Here is a 21,096-nt window from a genome sequence, read left to right on the forward strand (position 1 = left end):
AATACTTTTAGCTTGAAGTATAATATTTTTCCCAGGTATTTTATTTTTATTTTCCTCTTTTTTTTTCCTTTTATGATATTACTAATAGAGTTCACAAAATGAAAGTTGTAGGCATAAAACTTACAATAGGACCAGGCGCATTGGTTCATGCCTATAATCCCAGCACTTTGTGAGGCCGAGGTGTGTGGATCACCTAAGGTCAGGAGTTTGAGACCAGCCTGGCCAACATGGAGAAACCCCATTTCTACTAAAAATACAAAACTTAGCCAGGCGTGGTGGCACACACCTGTAATTTCAGCTACTTGGGAGCCTGAGGCATTAGAATCACTTGAACTAGGGAGGCAAAGGCTGCAGTGAGCCAAAATTGTATCACTGTATTCCAATCTGGCCAACAGAGTGAGACCCTGTCTTAAAAAAAAAAACAAAACAAAAAACCTTACAGTAGCTATTAGGCAGATATAACCACATCCTTGCCTAATTGTTAACAGATATTACAAATTAAGTTGAAGCCTATGTTTTTTATTAATTTAAATAAATGTTAAATAGAAAAATATCAAAAATCAAATTTTAATTACACTATCACTAGCTAGCTCACAATGAGAACTTCATAAGTAGTCTTTATTGGTTTGTAGGACTTCAGTCTGCCATTGTTCTACCATTTATGCATACATTTTAAAAAACATACACACATATAAAATACAGTCTTCAATGTCCAACATGCCAATATCGAGTTTGCCATATTATCTTAGCATAAATTAACCCTACGCAATGTCTCCAAATCTAAGAGAAAAGTAAGTAAGGTTATAAACCTTGTTTATTTGGAAATTTACAATTTTTATTAGCAAATACTTTCAAACATTGAGCTTTATGTGTGAACAAAAGATCCTATAATTGGCTTCCATGAATAAGAATGTACACTTTTAAATTTATTCTTTGACTAACTTTATATGCAATATTCCTATATTTTTCCATAGCAAAATGCTCATAGATTTTAATTAATTATAATAAAGCTAGGCTGTGCTAAAATATTTCTTACTAAATCACAAATTAAAAAGATATATCAAACAAAAATTTGATTAAAGGAGAAGATGCTACTTAAAGCCACAAAAAGAATAATAAAGAATAATGACTCTCAACAGGTTATCAATGTAATAGAGAATGAAAGGGGAAGAACTTTATTGCCACTGCATAGTGACCACTAATAAAAATAAATCTACAAACTTATAACATATTCTTTAAAATGGTATAACCCTTAAGGTTGTTAAATTTATCAGCTGATTTTAAATGTACCCATGCAGGACTCAGTACTATACAGAGTTGCACATTTTTAATTTTTCTCAAAAAAGGGCAGAAATTAAAGGCTGAGAAGAAGAAGTTAGCTTATAGGGGACAGAAAATGGAAGCTTAGTTTTACATAACAGTTTTAATTAGCTTCATAGATGATAATAAAAATGGCCATTTCATTATCAGATAGCTCTTTTTCCCACAAAAGTAGGGATTACATTTAAAATGTTTCCATTCTCTAAATTTAGTACTTATTGGAACATTTGTTCAAAGAGTAAACATGAAGTACTCAAATTTGTGAAATCAGTGGAGATTAGATGTCAAAAGCATAAAAGAAAAAAGACTATAGCAAATGGGAAAAGGGTTTTTAGTTCGTTTACTCCCTGCTTGAAAAGCTGCATGACAAATACGGCAAATGTGTAGAAATGCCTTTATTACTTTTAAGTTCTATATAAATGACTATGGTTTTGTAGGTTTTAAAAAATTGAAAGCAGGATTTCAACTAATTTGCATGTGTGTGATCTTATGTAAGATGTCACAAGTTATAGATGTTTTATAAACAGATTACTCTATAGTCATATAATTACATATTTCCAGAGTCAACAGCATTTATCAATAAATTTATTCTAGATTTAAAAGTAGATGAAAAGACATTAAACTCTCTAACTGAAGCTCAGAAACAACAATTTAGTTGTCACTTTTATATGAAAATTTTTCATTATTTCTCCCCTCTTTACCCACTACCATTTTTCTGCTTACAAAAAAGCAAAAAGTTATGTTAACAGTTTTCTATTTCTCTAATACTAAGAGCAAAAAGGATTTTTGTATCTAGAACCGTTATAGAAGATTCAGGTCCTTAAAGAGATCAGGCAAATAATGGCTGTAATTCAGGTGAGTAATGGCTGTACCTGTGTAAAGCAGTACATCTAAGGCAACAGCGAATGACGAGTACTCCTGTGAGCCAGAAAGTGATCAAAATCCAGAACACTTCAAATAATCTACTAGGCAAACAAAGCACATCTTTAAATTAGATGCTGTCATACATCAGCCCTGAATGTTGTTCACTTCCTATCAAAATGTAGATACCCTCAATTGCAGCCCAAGGGTCCCCTTCCCTCTCCACTAAACTGCCTGTTACAGTATGAACATGAGGCAGCCCATTCTATCCTCAGTAGCTCTAATGCCTGCTTCCTTAAGATTTCTGCACCTGTCCTACCCTAGCACTCATTTAATTGATTCAAAAATGCATTTTGGGACACAAAGTATGTGACATGTACTAGGTAATGAAGATGGAGTAGTAGAAAGAAAGACCACAGAGCTCCTGCTTTCATGACACTTAGACTGTGTTGGAGGAGACAAATAAAAAACAGTAAACAAATAAATGACCCTGATAATTTTCACAGTGAGAAATGCTACAAAGAACTAAAATAAGGTGTTGCCACGAGAGAGACTCCTGGTGGTAAGGACAGATTGGGACTTAGTGTTGACCTGGGAGAAGGCCTCACTTGTGAAGGGGAAACCTGAGTGGAGACTTAGCCATATAAGCTATTCAGGACAATTTGTTGCAGGTGGATAATATAGTCATGCAAAGGCAATAATTTAGGAAAGAAGTTGGATTGTTTAAAAACAGTGTTGCCTAGAGCATAGTGGTTAAAGTGGTAGGAGATGTCAAACTGGTCAATAGGGACCAGATTACACAGGGCCCCATAGCCCATGGCAAAGAGTTTGATTATTCTAAGTACAAGGAAGAGGCACTGGATGGTTTTCAACAGGAAAGTGACATGATCTTATATGTATTCACAAAGATTGTGCTGTCTTCTGTGTGAAAAATGAGCTGCAAGAGTAGAGGGTAACTGGGAGACTGTTGAAGGACTGCAGGAAGACATGATGGTAGTGGTGGAGAAACAGCAAAGTGGATGGGTGCAGGATAATTTTGAGTGTGATAACAAGTTGTCCTAGAGGCTTGGATTTTAGGGGAGGAACAAATAAATCAGGACAACTACTAGCCTTTTCACTCAAGTAATTAAGTAGACAGTACCTTATCTGGAGATTTAAAAACAGCAACAACAACAACAAAAAAAAGAAACAGAGAAAGGAATATTAAGGGAAAGGGATTAAGAAATTGAAATGCCCATGCTTAACTGAGGTGCCTATTTATACACCAAGTGAAGAAGTCAAGTAGGTTGTTGGATAATTGAGTTTGCATCTTAATGGAAAATTTAGTTGAAGACACAGATTTCAGAGTTATCGACATATAAATGGTATTGAAAGCAGGAGCCCAGTTGAAATCTTCTAAGTATAGAGATAGCTAAAGAGAGTAGATGAAATGATGGTTCTTTAAATAAATCTGTAAATTCAGATTAAAATATCTAGTGTTGTACTATTTTACATACAGCATGGAACTCAGTCCCTCAGATTCCTACTTGCCCTTTTGTTAATACACCATGCTCTGGTACTTGGATATGTTTTGATCTTCATAACATTTAGCTTAAAATGCTATGTTTCTAAGTCATCTCTCAACATCTCACAATCATATCTAAGGCTCTATTGCCATATTTCATAAGAAGCGTAGTTGTTGAGAATTTTAAGGTATTTTCAAATAAAAATAACAAAATGTAGACCTACTTTGTTTTCTTTATTATCATCCCTAATAATGAAATTGAAAAATACATTTATTTCCTCCAGATTAAGTGGTATGTTTATAAAGTAATTTCTTAATGTATATGTTTTTGAGTAATTCAAAAATACAGCAAAAACTGATAGATTGATATTGTCTATTCTTTTGCATTTTTAAGGCCGATCCTGAGGAATGGGATTTTGAGGCCTTGATTAGGAATGCAAATCTCAAAGAATCATCTGGCTAAAGTCAAAATTCTATAGTAGAGATAACTGATGAATCAGAAGAAAGAGCTATGATGTTCATTTATAATAGCTTTTATCACTTACTGACCCTCCCACACAAAATGTCAATGTTTTCCATGAAAATATCTATATTTTAAAGCCCCAAAATGGTTTATTTACATAGTGTTCTGATCTGAATATGCTAATTTACTTCTCATTGAATCTATAAGCTTATTTTTCAGGGAGAAAAATTCAGTGGAATGAGCTTTGTTCGTGTTGTCATATGCTCAAATATGTTGGAAATTAAAATACAAAGCAATATTTATGAATAAGCTTCAGCACCTTTTATAAGACAGTGCTAACTATAGATAATTCTAATTGCATTCCAGTTTACTGGTTGTATATCAAAGCTGACACAAAGCAGACAACCTTTGGGCTCAAGCCTATGCTGAGTTTTTCTAAAATTGTAAAATGATTCCAAATTATTGTTTTGCATTATCTGCTAGGAGAGGGAAAATGCTTTTATATTGACAAATTCATACCAGAATTACTTTCCTACAAAAGAGTGTAATAAAATTGACATTCCATTAACATTTCCTTGAAATGAGATCTCTCTGAATCCTGTGAGTCTGGCATATAATATAGGTGCTTAGAAAAGCATCAGTGAGTGAATTAATCTGTGAATGAACAGACTAAGGGAGAAAGGAAAGTTATACCCAAACAATGAACACAAGTTATTTGAATGTCAGCATTGAGAGAGAAGAAAACACAGGCAGACACTAGCAGTAACATTTTAATTTCAATTCTACCACTTCAGACACAGTAAGGCTGACTAAGTCAATTGTCTTTGAATAATATGATGCCCAATGCTCTGTTATTGCTTGAATTGAGTGACTATTCATACTAAATCTATCGTTAGGACATTATTATAGAGAACACTGTAATATGTGATATAAAAGACTGTTAAGGGGTTTAAGCAAAACAAGATAAAATAATATATGTACATAAATTTACTTTATAACTATAAAACACTACCTAAAGTGTAGGTATTATTACATCAAAAGCATAACTACTTCTCAGAAAACTAATCTGGTTGCTAAGTATGTATTATTATTACTTAAATCACTTGCAGGATGTGATACCATCATCCTCAGGATTTTAAGTTATTCCTAATTCTATTTATTATTACTACTATTATTATTATTACTTGAGAGATCTTTAAATTATGAGCAAATCTCAACTGTATTAACCATTCATCACAGAATGTCCTGTGTGACAAGAATATTCAAAAATTATGTTTATTTAAATATTTTAATTTAAAAGTAAACATTTCCATGCACAATATGTAAAAGAAAATATATTTTAGAATTGGTGGCATGCTACACTAATGATTCCACTTCATTGTCCTCTTCAGAAAGATGCAGTCCAGGCACCATTCTTTCAGCTCAGTGCATCTCCAAGAAGCTATTCCTGATCTGTCCATCAGATCTGTTCTCATCTTTCATGTGATGAGAACCTGCGACAAATACCTCTGACAGTTTCCCTTTTGTTATAAACTCTTCTTTGGGGTACTTCTTAGAACACTTCCTGAAATAATCTTTTTCCCATCTATGTCAACATTGAAGATTGAGGAAGTGCATCTTCAATGGATGGAGGAATTCCAGATGTTACTCAAGTGATGTTTCTAGGAATTTGTAGCAAAACCTTCTACACATGACCCCAGAGCTCTGTAGGTAAAGAATCCTTCATAGGCCTGGCAGAGGAATATCCAAACTATAACATATTTATTTTTTTCAAATTTCAGAAAAAATGGCTAAGTCAAAGACAATTTTTAAAAAATGTATCATTTCCCAAATATGTGTTGGTGAAACACTAGCTTTAGTATATCATCATAGATGTGTAGTGGGTGAAAAAGCATTGACAAATAAAATTGGAAAACATATTTGGTGGCATCAAATGAATTTGGAAACTGCCTTCATGGTGAAAATAGCAGATACTTTTGAAATCAGACAAACATGGTTATACTTCTACTTATCATTCAATGTCCCCCAAGAATTCTCCTCTCTCAAATGGGGACAGTGATGACTATCTCATGGGTTTGTTGTGATTAAATAAAATAATGCATAGAGCAATAGGGCTGCCCAAAGTAGATGATATCACTCTGAACTCCCAATGATTTTACCCTATTTTGTCAATCTTTGTGACCATTCAAAATATAAACTCATTTTAGTCTTAAAATATATGGACAATAATGAATGATCCAAAGTAGGGATGTTCACAATTTGTTCCTTGGAAGTCTAGGATTCTGTGAAAGTGGCTCAAGGACTACACTGTGAAGGGATAAGAGTCTCTTGGTGAGCTCTGCTTTTACTTGTATTAATGTCTATACACTGAGTACTCCAATCAAGACCTACCCTAACGTCTATACTCACATTCCCAATTTCCTCATCAGCAGCTCCACTTTGAAGTTTGAATTTAATGTAGCTAACACAAGATTCATGATTTCTCAATCTGTCTCAACTTACCTTCTCTTATTTCATTATCTTACTAAATGACAGCATTATTCTTCCAGATAATCAGACTCACAACTCTTGAGTCATACTCAGCTTCCTTCTCTTTCACATCCCACATCTAATCCATGAGTAAGTCCTCTGGCTCTTCTTTAAAATATATCCCAAATCCCTTGATTTATCATCAATGCTATAGTTGTTGACTTCCTAGTCCAAGGATTATTGCAGTGACATCCCAACTGGCATTCCAGCTTCTGCCTTATCTCCTTCAAGCTATTTTACTCATAGCAACCAGTGTATTCTTTTCAACAATTAGCCATAAGTTTAAGCTCCTCTGTTCAAAATATATATTGGCTTCCCATCTCTCTTAGAGGAAAGCCAAAAGCTCACTATCGTGTAAAGGCTTATCTAATTTTAAGTTCTGGTTCTCACTCTCACCTTGTCTCCCCAATACTAACTCAATTCCAGTCACCCCAGCCTCTCGTAGACTCAGGTACTCCAAGCACGTGCCTGCCACAGGAATTTTTAATTCCTAGTTCCTCTGCCTGGAATGTTCTTCTCCCAAAGACTGCATGTATTGCTCCTCACTTTTCTCTGCTCAGATGTCGGCTTATCAGAGAGGACCTCTCCGTCCACCAATTTAACATGGCTTTTGATATTCCTAGATAACTTTATCTGCTTTGCTTTTTTCATAGCGGTTAACACCTCCTATCATAGCAGGCATTTATTGATAAATTGGTTTATTTCCCATATCCTTACATATCCTATAATGGTGAGATAAGTGAGAGCCACAGCATATCTGTGTTGTGCAACGTTGAATCTCTGGCCCCACCATAATGCCAGAAACATAATATATATTCACTAAATATGTACTGAATGAATAAATAAATCAAGATTCTGCTTAAAATTATTTTTAAAAATGTTCTGCTTCCTAAGAAAGTTTTTTTAAAAACTCATGAAAACCTCATATATATATATATATATATATATGCAGGTTGGTGATGTCCATATGAATTATAAATATACTCAGCTAGCACTTTTTATTCATTTTAGCAGACTGAATAAAAACTTATTTTTAACACGGGCAGGATATGAACAATAAGATGTCCATTTTTAATATATGCAGGAGAAGAAACAGAATAAATGTCTTATGCTCATTGTATTTCAGTGATTTAAATCAGAGCTTGCCAGTTGGAGTTCTGTAAATCATTAATAGGTGCACAAGTAACTAAGTGAAGCACACAGCAAAGGTCTAATAAATGTTAGTTATTATTGTTTGTATGCATAACCTTTCCCTATATGTTATTGTTGGTGGTGGTGTTGTTTTTATCCTTTGTAGATATTGGAGATACAGTGAAGAAATGAAAACAATGGACCCTGGCTATCCCAAGCCAATCACAGTCTGGAAAGGAATCCCTGAGTCTCCTCAGGGAGCATTTGTACACAAAGAAAATGGTATGCAACATGTCCTTTTTACATTTCATAAGTTTGCTGTCTTAGTAACACATTAGGCTTTTTCACTCTGCTAAATTAAACCATTGGAAAGTGCTATACTAGAGCTATGTAATACTATATTTCCATTTATATTAACTTTCTTTCCTAGATTTACATGTAATATTATGCTGTAGACATTTTTTAACGTCAACTTATTTTAGTTTGTAAAAAGTCATTAGAAAAAAATACAGATAATAGTTTAATATGGAAGTTATGTATACCTTTGAAGTAACCTATATTTCTATTAAAATTCCTGTAAAGATTATAATAAAAATACATGGGACAGGACTGGTCACAAGGAAAATATAGGTGCCAGTTGAGGTGTTATATCTGGTAATAATGCATATTGAGGATTATAATTTTTATGTATTTTTTGGCTTAGAGTGTCAGCAATCAAGGAAGATTCCAACTCTATATAGTGAGAATAGAGTGGATGTATAATGGCATAACAGCAAGAAACAAATCTGAGAGCTGCCTCCTTTACTTGCTACTCAGGATTTCAGATTCTGCTATATCCCGAGTGGAAAGTTAGCCAAACCATGGATAATCCATACTCCCCTGTCTTTTGGCAGATATGAAATGTGAACATACCTCTTGTCATCGAGGGATTACTAAATAGGAATAAATCATAATAATTTGAAATTGAATTTAAGTGCAGTATTTCCGAACAAAGGAAAGGAAAATGACATTCTGAAATAGAGAAAAAATTACCTCATCAATAGGAACCATAAGAAAATAGTGTATTATGTATGTCCTCAATAACAAGAGTCTGTGACATATTTTCAATATAAGCAAAAATAGGCATCTTTTGTAAGAACAAAACTAAGTGCATCTATGGGCAGGGAAGAAAAAGCAAGGTTAATGAAAGAATCAGGGGAAAATAAAAAAATCATACTACACTACCACTGAAAACTGTGATTGACCATAGGCATATTGGAAGATTAAGAGAACTCTACACTGACAGTGGCATGGAGCTTACACCTGTAATCCCAACACTCTGGGAGGCTGACGTGGGCAGATCCCCTGAGGTCAGGAGTTTGAGATCAGCCTGACCAAAATGGTGACACCCTGGTCTCTACTAAAAACATACAAATTAGCCAGGCATGGTGATGTGCACCTGTAGTCCCAGCTACTCAGGAGCCTGATGCAGGAGAATTGCTTGAACCCGGGAGAAGGAGGTTGCATTGAGCTGACTGAGATCAAGCCACTGCACACCAGTCTAGGCAAGAGCCAGACTTTGTCTCTAAATAAATGAATAAAAGAAAGAGAGAGAGTGAGAGAGAGAGAGAGAGAGAGAGAAAGAGAGAGAGAGAGGGAGGGAGAGAGGGAGAGAGGAAGGAAGGAAGGAAGGAAGGAAGGAAGGAAGGAAGGAAGGAAGGAAAGGAGGGAGGGAGGGAGGGAAGGAAGGGAGGGAAAACTCTATACTAGTATAAACTTGAATGAACTGAGAACCAGGATAAATGCATACCAATAAAAAAATTGAAGTGCATGTACTTTTTTTTGAGCATTGCTGTATATATAAAGATGTACTACTATATTCTGTGTGACAGTGTCCCACAAGTGGAACACTGTAGGCAGAGGCAAAGTCAAAAAGAACCTTGAAGTCCTTATCAGAGTACTTGCTGAGGAAAATAATTTTTGTGTATTCTATTGGCTCAGAAAATTAAAAGACCAAGTTAAGGTATGATTTGTATGTGACAAAAGAAGAAATCCATAGGACAGTGAGACTAAGATTAAAACATAACTTTCTGAGATAAAAGGGAAAGCAATAAGAGAATGAAGGAAGTCACAATAAAGTCACACTGAAGGCAGTAAAATCATATTAATAATGTGCCTTAAAACTTAAGAAACTACACAGATAAAAAGGACAAAGAAATGAAAAAGTATGAAAGATGATCACATGAAAGACAGAAAACTGACATCATTCCTAAAAATTATAGCTGTCACCAAGGAGGAAACTTGAACAATGATATAAAAAGTATTTTTAAAGAATTAAATAATAAAGGGGGGAGCTTTTTTGAAGGTAAACCAAAGTGGCTTGTTACACTAGAAATTGGATAAAACCAATTTCTTGCTAACATGTACAGTAGTCTTACCACTGCTGTACACTACATTTTGATAAAGAGTAATCACAGACTATATAAAAATATATACTCTGTAAGTTTGACTCTAACAAATATTTCCACAAGATTCAGTTTATTTTTTCATATGTATTAAATAGCAACTTCTTACTAGTAAACACCTAAGGGTCAAAAATAGAACACAGAGGTACTGCTCTAAAGGGACATCTACTAAGCTGTATAATAGTACCAGCTGTGGAGAATTATGTCTCATTACATTTTTAGGATGAAACGATAGAAAAGTCCAGTAAGGTTCAGTCAAGCATAAAGGATCATGAAATAAAATATAGTCTCATTAATTTATTTTCCATAATTTCTTAATGAAAATATAGGTAAGAATTCATCAGAAGTTGTTCTTCATAAGCCTGTATACAAAAACATATGTCAAAGCTGCTTTTAAAAGGAAAAAAATATAAATACCTAAACATTGATTCAACCACCGACCTTTCATAAATGAAAAATCCTAAATTATTGAACAAGATGAATTTTGCAGAATCAAGGTTTGACATATTTCTATTACCAAGATTTTAGGCTACTTCTTTTCAAATGCTTATACTATCTATCTCCTAGTAACTAGACTTTTTTTTTTTTTTTTTGAGACAGGGTCTCATCTTACTATGATGCCCGGGTTAGTCTCCTGAACTCCAGGGCTCAAGCAATCCTCCTGCCTCAGCCTCCCAAAGTGCTGGGATCACAGGCATAAGCCTCCACATCAGGCCTAGACTTCTCATTTGTAACAAGTGTATTCAATAACTACAATTCTACTTCTATATGTGGAGTGTGTTACTGTAAAATTTGGCCTGCAGAACCGCTTAGTATGTAAATAGAAACTTCTTAACTTTTGTGTAATGCCCAGTAGCTCTATAGTAATTGGCTTTAGCTAAAAATTGAAGATGAGGACACTTCCAGCTGTTGGTTTCCAGTTTATAATTATAAGAAGTACATTCACCCATTTTGTAGATCTAATTCTAGATCAGTGTCATTATTCAATTATGATCATCTAAAGTACTGTTATTTGGCAGGCACTCAAGTTTTCTTCATCCAAGCTTGTTGAGTAATTATATTGAATTTTATTAACGTGATCAAATACCAACTCCGGACTGAAAAACTTGAATCTACATACACCTGTTTTCACTTGGCAAGTTGCTCCCATTGCAAAACTGTCCTTTGAAACTAAAAGCAGCAGTAGGTTTTTATGGCATTCAACAGAATGATTTCCAAGTGAAGTGACCTGAAGTAATCATCTGTCCTATCTGAAATTTCTTGAGAGATTTCAGAGTTCTTCATTCAAGAATGATACCTATCACACCCTTGGATGTTTAAAAGACAGGAGCCTTCTAAAGTACCCAATCTTAGAAAATTAAGTGTCCAGGCTCTATATCTAGATCAAGATTTAAAACTTGTGTTCACCAGAATATGAGCATGTTATTTTGTCTCTGATCCTCAATATCTTGGGCTAAAAAGAATGGATAAAAATTCTACCTGATGGACTACTTGTGAGGATTAAAAGAGAGGCCATATACTAAACTTTAACACAATGCTTCTTCCATAATAAGTCCTCAATCATACAGGAAAAAAATCACCTTGATTAATGACTGTAAACTATGAATTATGCCCTCTATCAAAAATAGATAACTCCCAAAATATAGTTTTAAGTAATTATAGCATTAAAACATTTCTTCTTGATTTTTTGATTTTTATCTCAAAGGACAAATTAAGTCTAAGTACTATAGTCACACAGAAATTTGACATGAATGAACTGTGAACAGAAAGAAAAAAACTGGATATGTGCCCAACAAAAACATAAAATTTGGAGAATGGTTCTAAGAAAAATGTCTATAGTTGTAGTTTAATCATCGGGAGCTTACAAAGTCTATCGTATGCATTCATAATGTTTTAGAAAATAAATTGTATGTATTGCTGAGTTACTTGAGCCTCCCACATCCCACCTCCTCCCCATGAAATATAAGGTACTAGGAAGTATTAAAAATAGAATTGTAGATTTATGTTCAACTTTATTCTTAAAATAATGAATAATGGCTTTGGGGGGTCTATAAAATATAGCTAGGTGACACAAACATTAAATAAAGTTAAATAAAGAGGACAAAAGGAGAAGGAACAAAATGTTTATGACTTAGAGCCAGAAATGAGGTTAGAGTACGAAATTCTATGAATCCTCTTTACTTGTTAAGATTCCTTGCAGACAAATGAAAGCCTCTCCAGTTTTATGATTTAATTTTATTGTGATTTCTCATCAAAATTACAAAAGGAAGCCTGTTGTTTAGAAGGAGCACAGATTCCTGATACTAAGATGATTAGAAATTTTACTTGAGGTGTTTCATAGAGAAGCCTCTTTATCATATATTGAACAATGTTCCCAGTAACAGCCCGAGGGTAAACAGGGTTTCAATTTATAAGGCTGTTTCAGCATCTTTCCATATAGGTTGATATTATCACACTAATGTGTAATTTTGTAACAGCAGTCCTATAAGCCAGCAAAAAGATAAGGTTCTCTTTTCTAGCTTGGAATACTAGTAGATTGCCTAGCATGGTCTTTGAGCAGTCCTCTGTAAATAATATTTCTCTGTCTGGGCTGAGTTTTCCATAGGCATTAGAGGGCGTCATTCCTGGAGCACAGCAGCCACAGCCATCTTAACAGACAGCTGAACCAAAAATAGTGCTTTCTTCCTATAAAAAGTGAATGTCCTTAAAACACATCTTTTAAGACATAGCCTATTTTAATAACATTTCTCTACAAATACACTTTCACAAATAAGTGGTACCTGTGTATGTGTATGTTTTTCCCCCTAGGCTTTACATATTTCTACAAAGGAAAGGAGTATTGGAAATTCAACAATCAGATACTCAAGGTAGAACCTGGATATCCAAGATCCATCCTCAAGGATTTTATGGGCTGTGATGGACCAACAGACAGAGTTAAAGAAGGACACAGCCCACCAGATGATGTAGACATTGTCATCAAACTGGACAACACAGCCAGCACTGTGAAAGCCATAGCTATTGTCATTCCCTGCATCTTGGCCTTATGCCTCCTTGTATTGGTTTACACTGTGTTCCAGTTCAAGAGGAAAGGAACACCCCGCCACATACTGTACTGTAAACGCTCTATGCAAGAGTGGGTGTGATGTAGGGTTTTTTCTTCTTTCTTTCTTTTCCAGGAGTTTGTGGTAACTTGAGATTCAAGACAAGAGCTGTTATGCTGTTTCCTAGCTAGGAGCAGGCTTGTGGCAGCCTGATTCGGGGCTGACCTTTCAAACCCAGAGGGTTGCTGGTCCTGCACATGAGTGGAAATACACTCATGGGGAAGCTTCCATGATGCACAGTATCTGCTGTTCTTCAGTCCTTTGTCTTTCTTTGTCATTCAGTTCTAGGCCTTTCCTCTGCACGCTCAATGCCCAGTAAAATTTCAGGATTAACTAAAGAAGAGGAAAAAAAGAAGAAAAGATTCTTCTTAAAAATTTCTAATATTATTTTTCCTTCTGAAGTCTGAGCCCATTTCTGGGGGGACTATAAAAAAGCAAATCAAAAAACCCACGATTTTTTTTTTTTTGCTTTAAAACAAAGGGAAAAAAGAGTTTAAACAAAAACCCCACAATTGAACTTCCAGGAAAGTGTGAAGACCCAAAACAGCTTTGTCTCCAAAGAAGATAGCTCTCTGACTGCTTTGGATAGTCTCCTACGCACCATTTTGTCAGGTGGGAGATTTGGAATACATATGCAGGACGTTAGACTGTTGGGACAGCCATTTTCCAACAACCAAGGGGCCAAAATATCTGCAATATAGTAACAGCCTTAATAATACATCCATTTTTCGTTTTATACAGCTGTTCTCAGCTATGTCCTCAATGTTTCATCACATTTATATCCATAACTATTTTCAAACATGACCTTTTAATTGTTTTTGAAGTATTTCTAAACCTCTTCTTTCCACCTTACGCCTCCATCATTGTGATAATCTTCCCAAATTGTATTAGGCCATTGCCCCAGGCCTTCCATGGGTCTGTCAGGAATATTCATGACAAAGCAGATCAAGAAGCAGTATGTCTCTGAAGTGGATTACTGTGACAGTAACTTTACAAGGATTTGTGACACTAGTAATATACCTGTGTGACCCTTTGAGAACTATCAGACCAGCTTTCAGAGTCTTAGGATTGTTGGTCTTGTGAACTGATAAATTATAGAACTGGGCAATGGTAAAAACAGTCACAGGTTCAAGAAGTTCAGGTTTTTAAAACAGATATCCTATAATGTCATGTAATTTTTAAATGATTTACACAACTACATAAATGCATTTATAACAAACAGAAATGATGCTACTTGCCAAATTTTTTCTGGCAAATAAAAAAGGTATTTTATTAAGAATCTCATAAGACTGAAATTTTATTTGAAAAACTGGTAACAGCCTAACTCTTCTTCTTCTTTTTTTTTTTTTTTTTTTTTTTTTTTAGGCATACTGAATTTCTGTTTTAAAATCCATTGCATGAAAATTCAATTTGCCTTGGTATATGCAGTTAGCATTGCCATTTTAAAAATGAATTAAAATGATGACTCTGAAGTTGCATGAATATCTTCCAGTGCATTACCTATTGCATGTCCACCATAGTTCTCAAAGGGTTAGTGTGGCTTCTGGCATTTAGCCATCCATTTGATCACTGACAGAGCCAAGAGACCACCAAAGCATTTCATTGTTGAGTGTAATTTGTCCTAACAGCAGTATTGTCATTTTCATGTGACCTGCAGAGCAGGTTTGTATCAATATTTTTTTCCTAGAGAAAAGTCAGCAACTGACAGACCTCTTTATTGATTTTTAGGAGCTGCTTCTTGCAGTGAAAGGCTTTACAGCCACTGGGCTGTGAACTTTATTAGAGATGGTCAGAATGAATGCACCCCATGAGTCAGACATTGGCTTTGTGTGAAAGCCAGCTTTGAGGGGATTAGCTTTTGAAACAATGAACAGCTTGCCTTGAACTTGATTATTGATCTATTGACTGTCATTAACAACAACTTAAACATTGTCTTCTGTGAAAATTTTCCTTGAAGAGTCCTGTTCTTTGTCTTTGCCCTTTGACCTTTAACTTGCAAACTGGCACAAACTGAAGGAAATCTGGTGTTGCTTCTCCATTGGATTAGTTGTTCTATAAAACCTAGTAAGCATGAGCTGTTTCCTTAGAGTGAAGAGAGTGTTGTTGGCAGATCTGCAGATGGACACTTTGCTCTTTACATGCACACTCTGAAAATGCCCTATAGGTAGAAGTGAATTTTAATTTTATTTTAATATAATTTCAAGTCTAAATTCATCATTTTAGTACAAATTACAAAAACTATAGAGAAAAAAAAAAAAACCTCAAATACTTGAATGGCCAGTGTGGCTTTTATATAAAGCAGGAATTTTATACTAGTAAAAATTTCTTACTCATTTGCTAATATAACACATTTCCAGATGATTTTTAATGAGTGTAGGTATACATTCTTATTTGGAAATGGATAGTTTGGCTGCCTTGAATTTATATTTATACTCAACATAGCATGAAAAGTAGAATGCCTTTTGGTTAAACTACATGTTTATGATTTGGTTGGGGAAAATATTTTATAATTGTGGGTGGCATGCTGCAAAGCCTTGCAGATTGTTATTTCTTACAACCTGAGCATATATACTGTGAGGCTAAGAAAACAGAACAGCAGGAAAAGAATGGCTTTACAGTGAAATATTATACAATGTAGACGATATTTTAAGATGATATTGGAGATTAAGTACGCAAGGGCCAAGAAAGCAAGAAAAGAAAACCAGAGTCAGCCCTGTAACTTTACTTCAGTGCTTCCATTCTAGATGATGCTGATATTATAAAGAGTTAGTCACTGCTGCTAAACATGGAGGACTATATACATAAGCTCGTTTATACAGTGTTTGCTTGTGGGAGGGTTTAATCCTTTTAGGGCCTTGATGTCAAGAAAAAAAATAACTGGAAACTATATTTTGCTAAATATAGAAATGAGGAACTATGTCATTTTGGGACATGTGCAAATCATTGAGAAACTCCATCAACCTGCATTGAAAATTGATTTTTTCCCTCTAAAATGAGAAAGAAACTGAATAAGCAATCTATTGCCTCTTCACTCATTCATCACAATATCCTGATTCGTCATAAGATTATAAGCATATAAGGGCTAGAAAATAATCATAGCATTAAGAAGGAAGGAGTCTATCATTATGTTTGAATTCTGGCAAATGTCATCAATAAGGGTTGGGTAATATTTACTTGAATATGATACAAGATTTACATGATAAGCAAAGGCATATATGGCTGCTTTTTTGACTAAAACATTTCAGTTATCAGGCTGTATTATTATAAGAGATAAGAAAACAATAAGTATAATGTAATCACAAACACTGGGGTTCCATTTGTTTATTGTACTGCAGGTACTTTGTGGGTATGGTTCCTGACTCCTCTTCCACTTGGGGTTTGGGGGAAAAAGTCTCAATCCAAATGGAACAGTGAAAAGAAAAGTAACTGATCTAGCACATAAGAATAGTGATTCAAAAACCAATGTGAAATAAATTTCCATAGGTCAATAATACAAGATGTCAGTTCAGTATTCGTAGAGATATGCAAGGCATCAAATATTTTTATCACACCGTTACTAATAACATGAAAAGCTCAGACATAGGATTTCCCAAATTGAAATGAAAACACATTCATGCTTGCAAAAATAATTCTCCTTCTGCTTCATTTCTCATTACTTTATCTAATGTAAACACAAATGTAAAGGTAATGTTCTTATAAAATGACCATATAGTTAAGAATTTTAGTAAAATATTGTTGCTCTGCATATTATTAAACACAATGAAGTATTAAAATAGCTGATCAGTTTGAATTTTCTGCAAAACAGTAATTCCACCTCAGAATTGTAGATAAGGTTGTGAATTTATTGACTCATTTCAGAACAGTGTCTGTTGACATGGCAGTCAGAGCAGGTGAATACAGACACTTTCTGATTGCAAAGGTTATAGAGATAAATTAGACAGCATTATGTGTTACTAGCAAAGACAACTTCTGTTATAAATCAGAGGGCAAGGCTTTTCTGAATCAGATGTAATAAATTACTAAGTAATGATTACCAAAAAATAATTACTAAGTAATGAAGGATATAGACCGGCTTACTGAAATAAGTAAGTGTTATATTTAATAGATTACCTATAATCTTTTTTTGTTAACATATAATTTGGCCATTTCATATACTATATGCCTATTTTCATTACATCTCTGTGGGTGATTAAAAAACGCAATGTGGTGGATAAGAACATCGTCTAAAATTCACTGCTAGTTCCAGTGCATAGATGATGGTATATATACTGGATGATAGAAGTAGTAATATTTGCAAGTTCTACATATTATGGTGATATCTCTGGTGTGGTACAAAAGCACGCCCACACTTCATGAATCTTACAGTGGAATAAATAGTGTGTCAATATTAACTAAACTCAAAGTGCTATCTGAAGAGGAATGGATATTATAATCAAATAGACTGAGTTAAACTGAGTCACAAAAAATATATATTTTTTAAGTTTTTGGAATTATTTCCAGAAACTAATAAAGAGAATTATTTAGTGGTAGTGCCAAGTCTGTGAGATTGTAGCATATACTGAAACAATTTTCTGGATGGTGGTAAGGTCTTTTTTAGCAAACACAGTAAAGAGCTTATTTCATTTCTGATGCTTTCAAGGGCATATTCCAAAGTATCACAGATGTCAAATAGAATATGCTATCTAAACCAAAAATGTAAATTTCTGATGACCTATTACAGCAATCTCAGCCAATATGTAATATCACAAAATGTGTCAAGTCAATCATATTAGAGGATCTACTCATTCAGATGGATTTCATGCACCATCATGATGTTGATACATTGTGACCACAGGAAATAGATGCCAGAATGTATATAGCTAAGTTACAGGTTCCACTCTACCTGGGAGGGAATCATAATTACATCAGGAAATGTTTAACAGTTATGTCTTAAAAATTAGAATTTTATGTAATAAAGAAAGCAACCAGGAATAGTACCACACCATAAATATGAAAACTAATTATTAATAAATATAATAGAAATGGAGGAGGGGGGAAATGAGTCTTTTGTTAAATATAAAGACAATCTATAGCACTCCTTCATAATACAACTGGAAATTTTACTTTAGCAAGCATAAAATACTGGAGAAAAAATGCAACTTCAAGCTCTTCACACTACCGACGATTATGTGATATATCGTTGTATATATTTAGCCAGTGGTCATTAGATGTTACCATGCTTAAACACATCTGATACTCATGCATTGCCTTACAGGCTAAAAATCTAAGAGGTAGGTATTCAGTAACCTCAGTTGGAAAGACATATAATGTTAGAATCCCCTGAAACAAGCCATTTCCCTGAGATAGAAATTTACCTCAATAATCATGTAACCTAAAACACTTGGCATAGTAGCGAAGAAGTTGCCTTAGTGTTCTAGTCTCATCTAATTGTGACCTCTGTCTTTCATGTACTTCTGAAATCATTTTCCATTGGTGTGATTTTGACACAATTCTGAAATATTTCAGGTAAGATTAATAACATCCAATTACAAATATGTTTCAATATTTTATACATATGTCTACTTTGAAAGTTCAACCAATAGTATAGAAAACTTAAGAATGAACACTGATTAGACATAGTCACAGAAATTAAATGAAAAATGATATTGTAAAACTCCTGTCAAATTTCTAGTAGAATACAGAAGTACGTAGCAGTCTTGAATTTTAGACACAATTATGAGCTTATAACTGAACGTGACATGCATCATTTGTTAGAACAATACTAATTCTTTATACTACAGTAAGGATACAAGATCACAGAAGCTTCGAGTTGTAACAAAGACTTCACAGGCATTCATAACTAATGCTTTCTAAGGAAAATGAGGGCATAACCCAGAACTCGTGGTCAGTGCATCGTGAGTATAAAAGTTATGTATGAAAGGCATTTATTTATAGAGATTTCTGAGGATTCTATGCCTTTTCAACTTAAATATCAGTGTGTCTTAGAATTTATTTTATATATCATTGGACTAGGGGTAATATTCAAATGTGCACTCAACATGTCCTCACATTAAAAGGCACATTGAATAGTATAGGAAAATACATCATAAACTAGAATGTTGTGCAGATTCATATAACTTTGCCATGTGCTCTGCTATGGAGCTGGATGTATATGCCCTTAAGAAGGGATAATAAATCAATTAAATATAAATATGAAAATGTACTTATGTTGGGTAGCTTAGCTTCATAGCAAAATGTCATTAACCTTTATTTCACAGAGAAAAACTGAAAGAAAAGAATGGCGAACAAGAATACAATGATAAACTTGGCTTATAGAGGTGTTTCTTGTGAATTTTTTCCACTTGTTTTGATCCATGAAAAAATACAGACATTTCTGTAGTATTTCGTCTGTGGGTAGGTTGGATCCCAGGTAGAATACTTTTTGACACAGGCCTTTTTATACATACTTTATATGTGATAAAGCTTTGATGAGATGTGACTGCATGGTAGGATGCATTTTCCTAGGATAGGATATGGTGCTGCTTGTACTTGCCACCTTTTATATGAATGTATGTCGCTACATTGGCCTGTCTTGCCAAGATATGGATGAATAAAGCCTGGTGTGAGCTGTCTATTTGAAACATCACTAGGATGCATGTTTCATTTGCTGTTACGTAATGCCAATTTGAACCTGTTTCCTCTCTATATATTGACAACCCATTTGTTAAGATAAAATATACTTTGCTTGAATGAACGATTTTGGTAGTAACGTGAGAGTTATCCTTAAATCAGTGTTATAATTTTTGCTATTACTGAAATACCATCACAGAGGCCACTTGGCTGTCTTCTCACAGCTCTTTAGTATACACCATTGCCTGAGCAAAATTAGGTTTTTAGGTATTTTTGGCATTTACTTCTTTTATAGCTGATGTGGAATCAACTATTCCTTTATATGTTCATAAGTACAAAATTTCACTATCTTAATTACTTCCAAACAAACATAATTTCCAAGCAAGTGTGTGTGTGCCTGGTTTTTCTGCTCCTCCAATTCTAATATCATTATTTGTTTGCCTTGTTTGTCACCCAAAAATACAGATATTTGGGAAAGATACATCTTATTGAGTTGCCTTATGCAGTCTCTGTCTATATTTGCATTTCCTTCTATTCCTACCTTGTCTTTTGTTTTTTTAAACACAGGTTTGATTTTCCTTTCACTTTGTGAAAACCAGAATTGAGCAGCATTGTACATCAGAGATGGTACCCAGGAAATGTCTTTGTTCCTCAGTATTTTTCTTCAAAAATTCCATGCAAAGACAATCCTAGTAAAGTTCACGTACATCCCAATCTCTCTCATTGGCTTCTAACTTTTTATAGAGCTATTTCCCTGAGAAAAGAGAAATGCTGAGTATGATGGCTATTATCTGTTGACAAGACAGCTAAAGAAATTTGCTTTTGGAGAATGTATCTTAAATAATTATACAGGAACGTAAATCTCTCAGTAGAGTGTTCTGTTTAAGGTACATCATGGGTACATAAATGCCTAAAACCTTCATCCTTTGGTCTATTTCTCTTTATGTGTAAAGTTGCATATATATTAGAAAGAGAGATAGAAGAATTCGGGGTGTTATAGAGGCAGCTTTTTGCTGCTTTGGTTTTGACTGTATCAGCATTTCTGTTGTGGACCTCTATTTTAAGGGGTTTTAGAGACTCAGCCATAAAAATTTGTGTTAGGCTTAAAAGCCTTGAAATTTTTTTTAGATATCT

At 34.3% G+C, this 21,096-nt stretch overlaps 1 protein-coding gene across 1 annotated transcript in view; it reads left to right on the forward strand.

Annotated features, from left to right (window-relative positions):
• The window catches only part of MMP16 (matrix metallopeptidase 16), a 278,171-nt gene extending 258,207 nt beyond the window's left edge, over nucleotides 1-19,964 (forward strand). Inside the window, exons 9-10 of the mRNA XM_032249823.1 lie at nucleotides 7,975-8,090; nucleotides 13,061-19,964. Coding sequence (XP_032105714.1) covers nucleotides 7,975-8,090; nucleotides 13,061-13,395 — 451 coding nt within the window. The 3' untranslated portion in view covers nucleotides 13,396-19,964. The remainder of the gene's footprint in view (nucleotides 1-7,974; nucleotides 8,091-13,060) is intronic.
• The last annotated feature ends 1,132 nt before the right edge of the window (nucleotides 19,965-21,096 follow it).

Source organism: Sapajus apella, unplaced genomic scaffold (assembly GCF_009761245.1).
Source record: "Sapajus apella isolate SASKATOON/1434 unplaced genomic scaffold, GSC_monkey_1.0 scaffold3, whole genome shotgun sequence".
Classification (NCBI taxonomy): domain Eukaryota; kingdom Metazoa; phylum Chordata; class Mammalia; order Primates; family Cebidae; genus Sapajus; species Sapajus apella.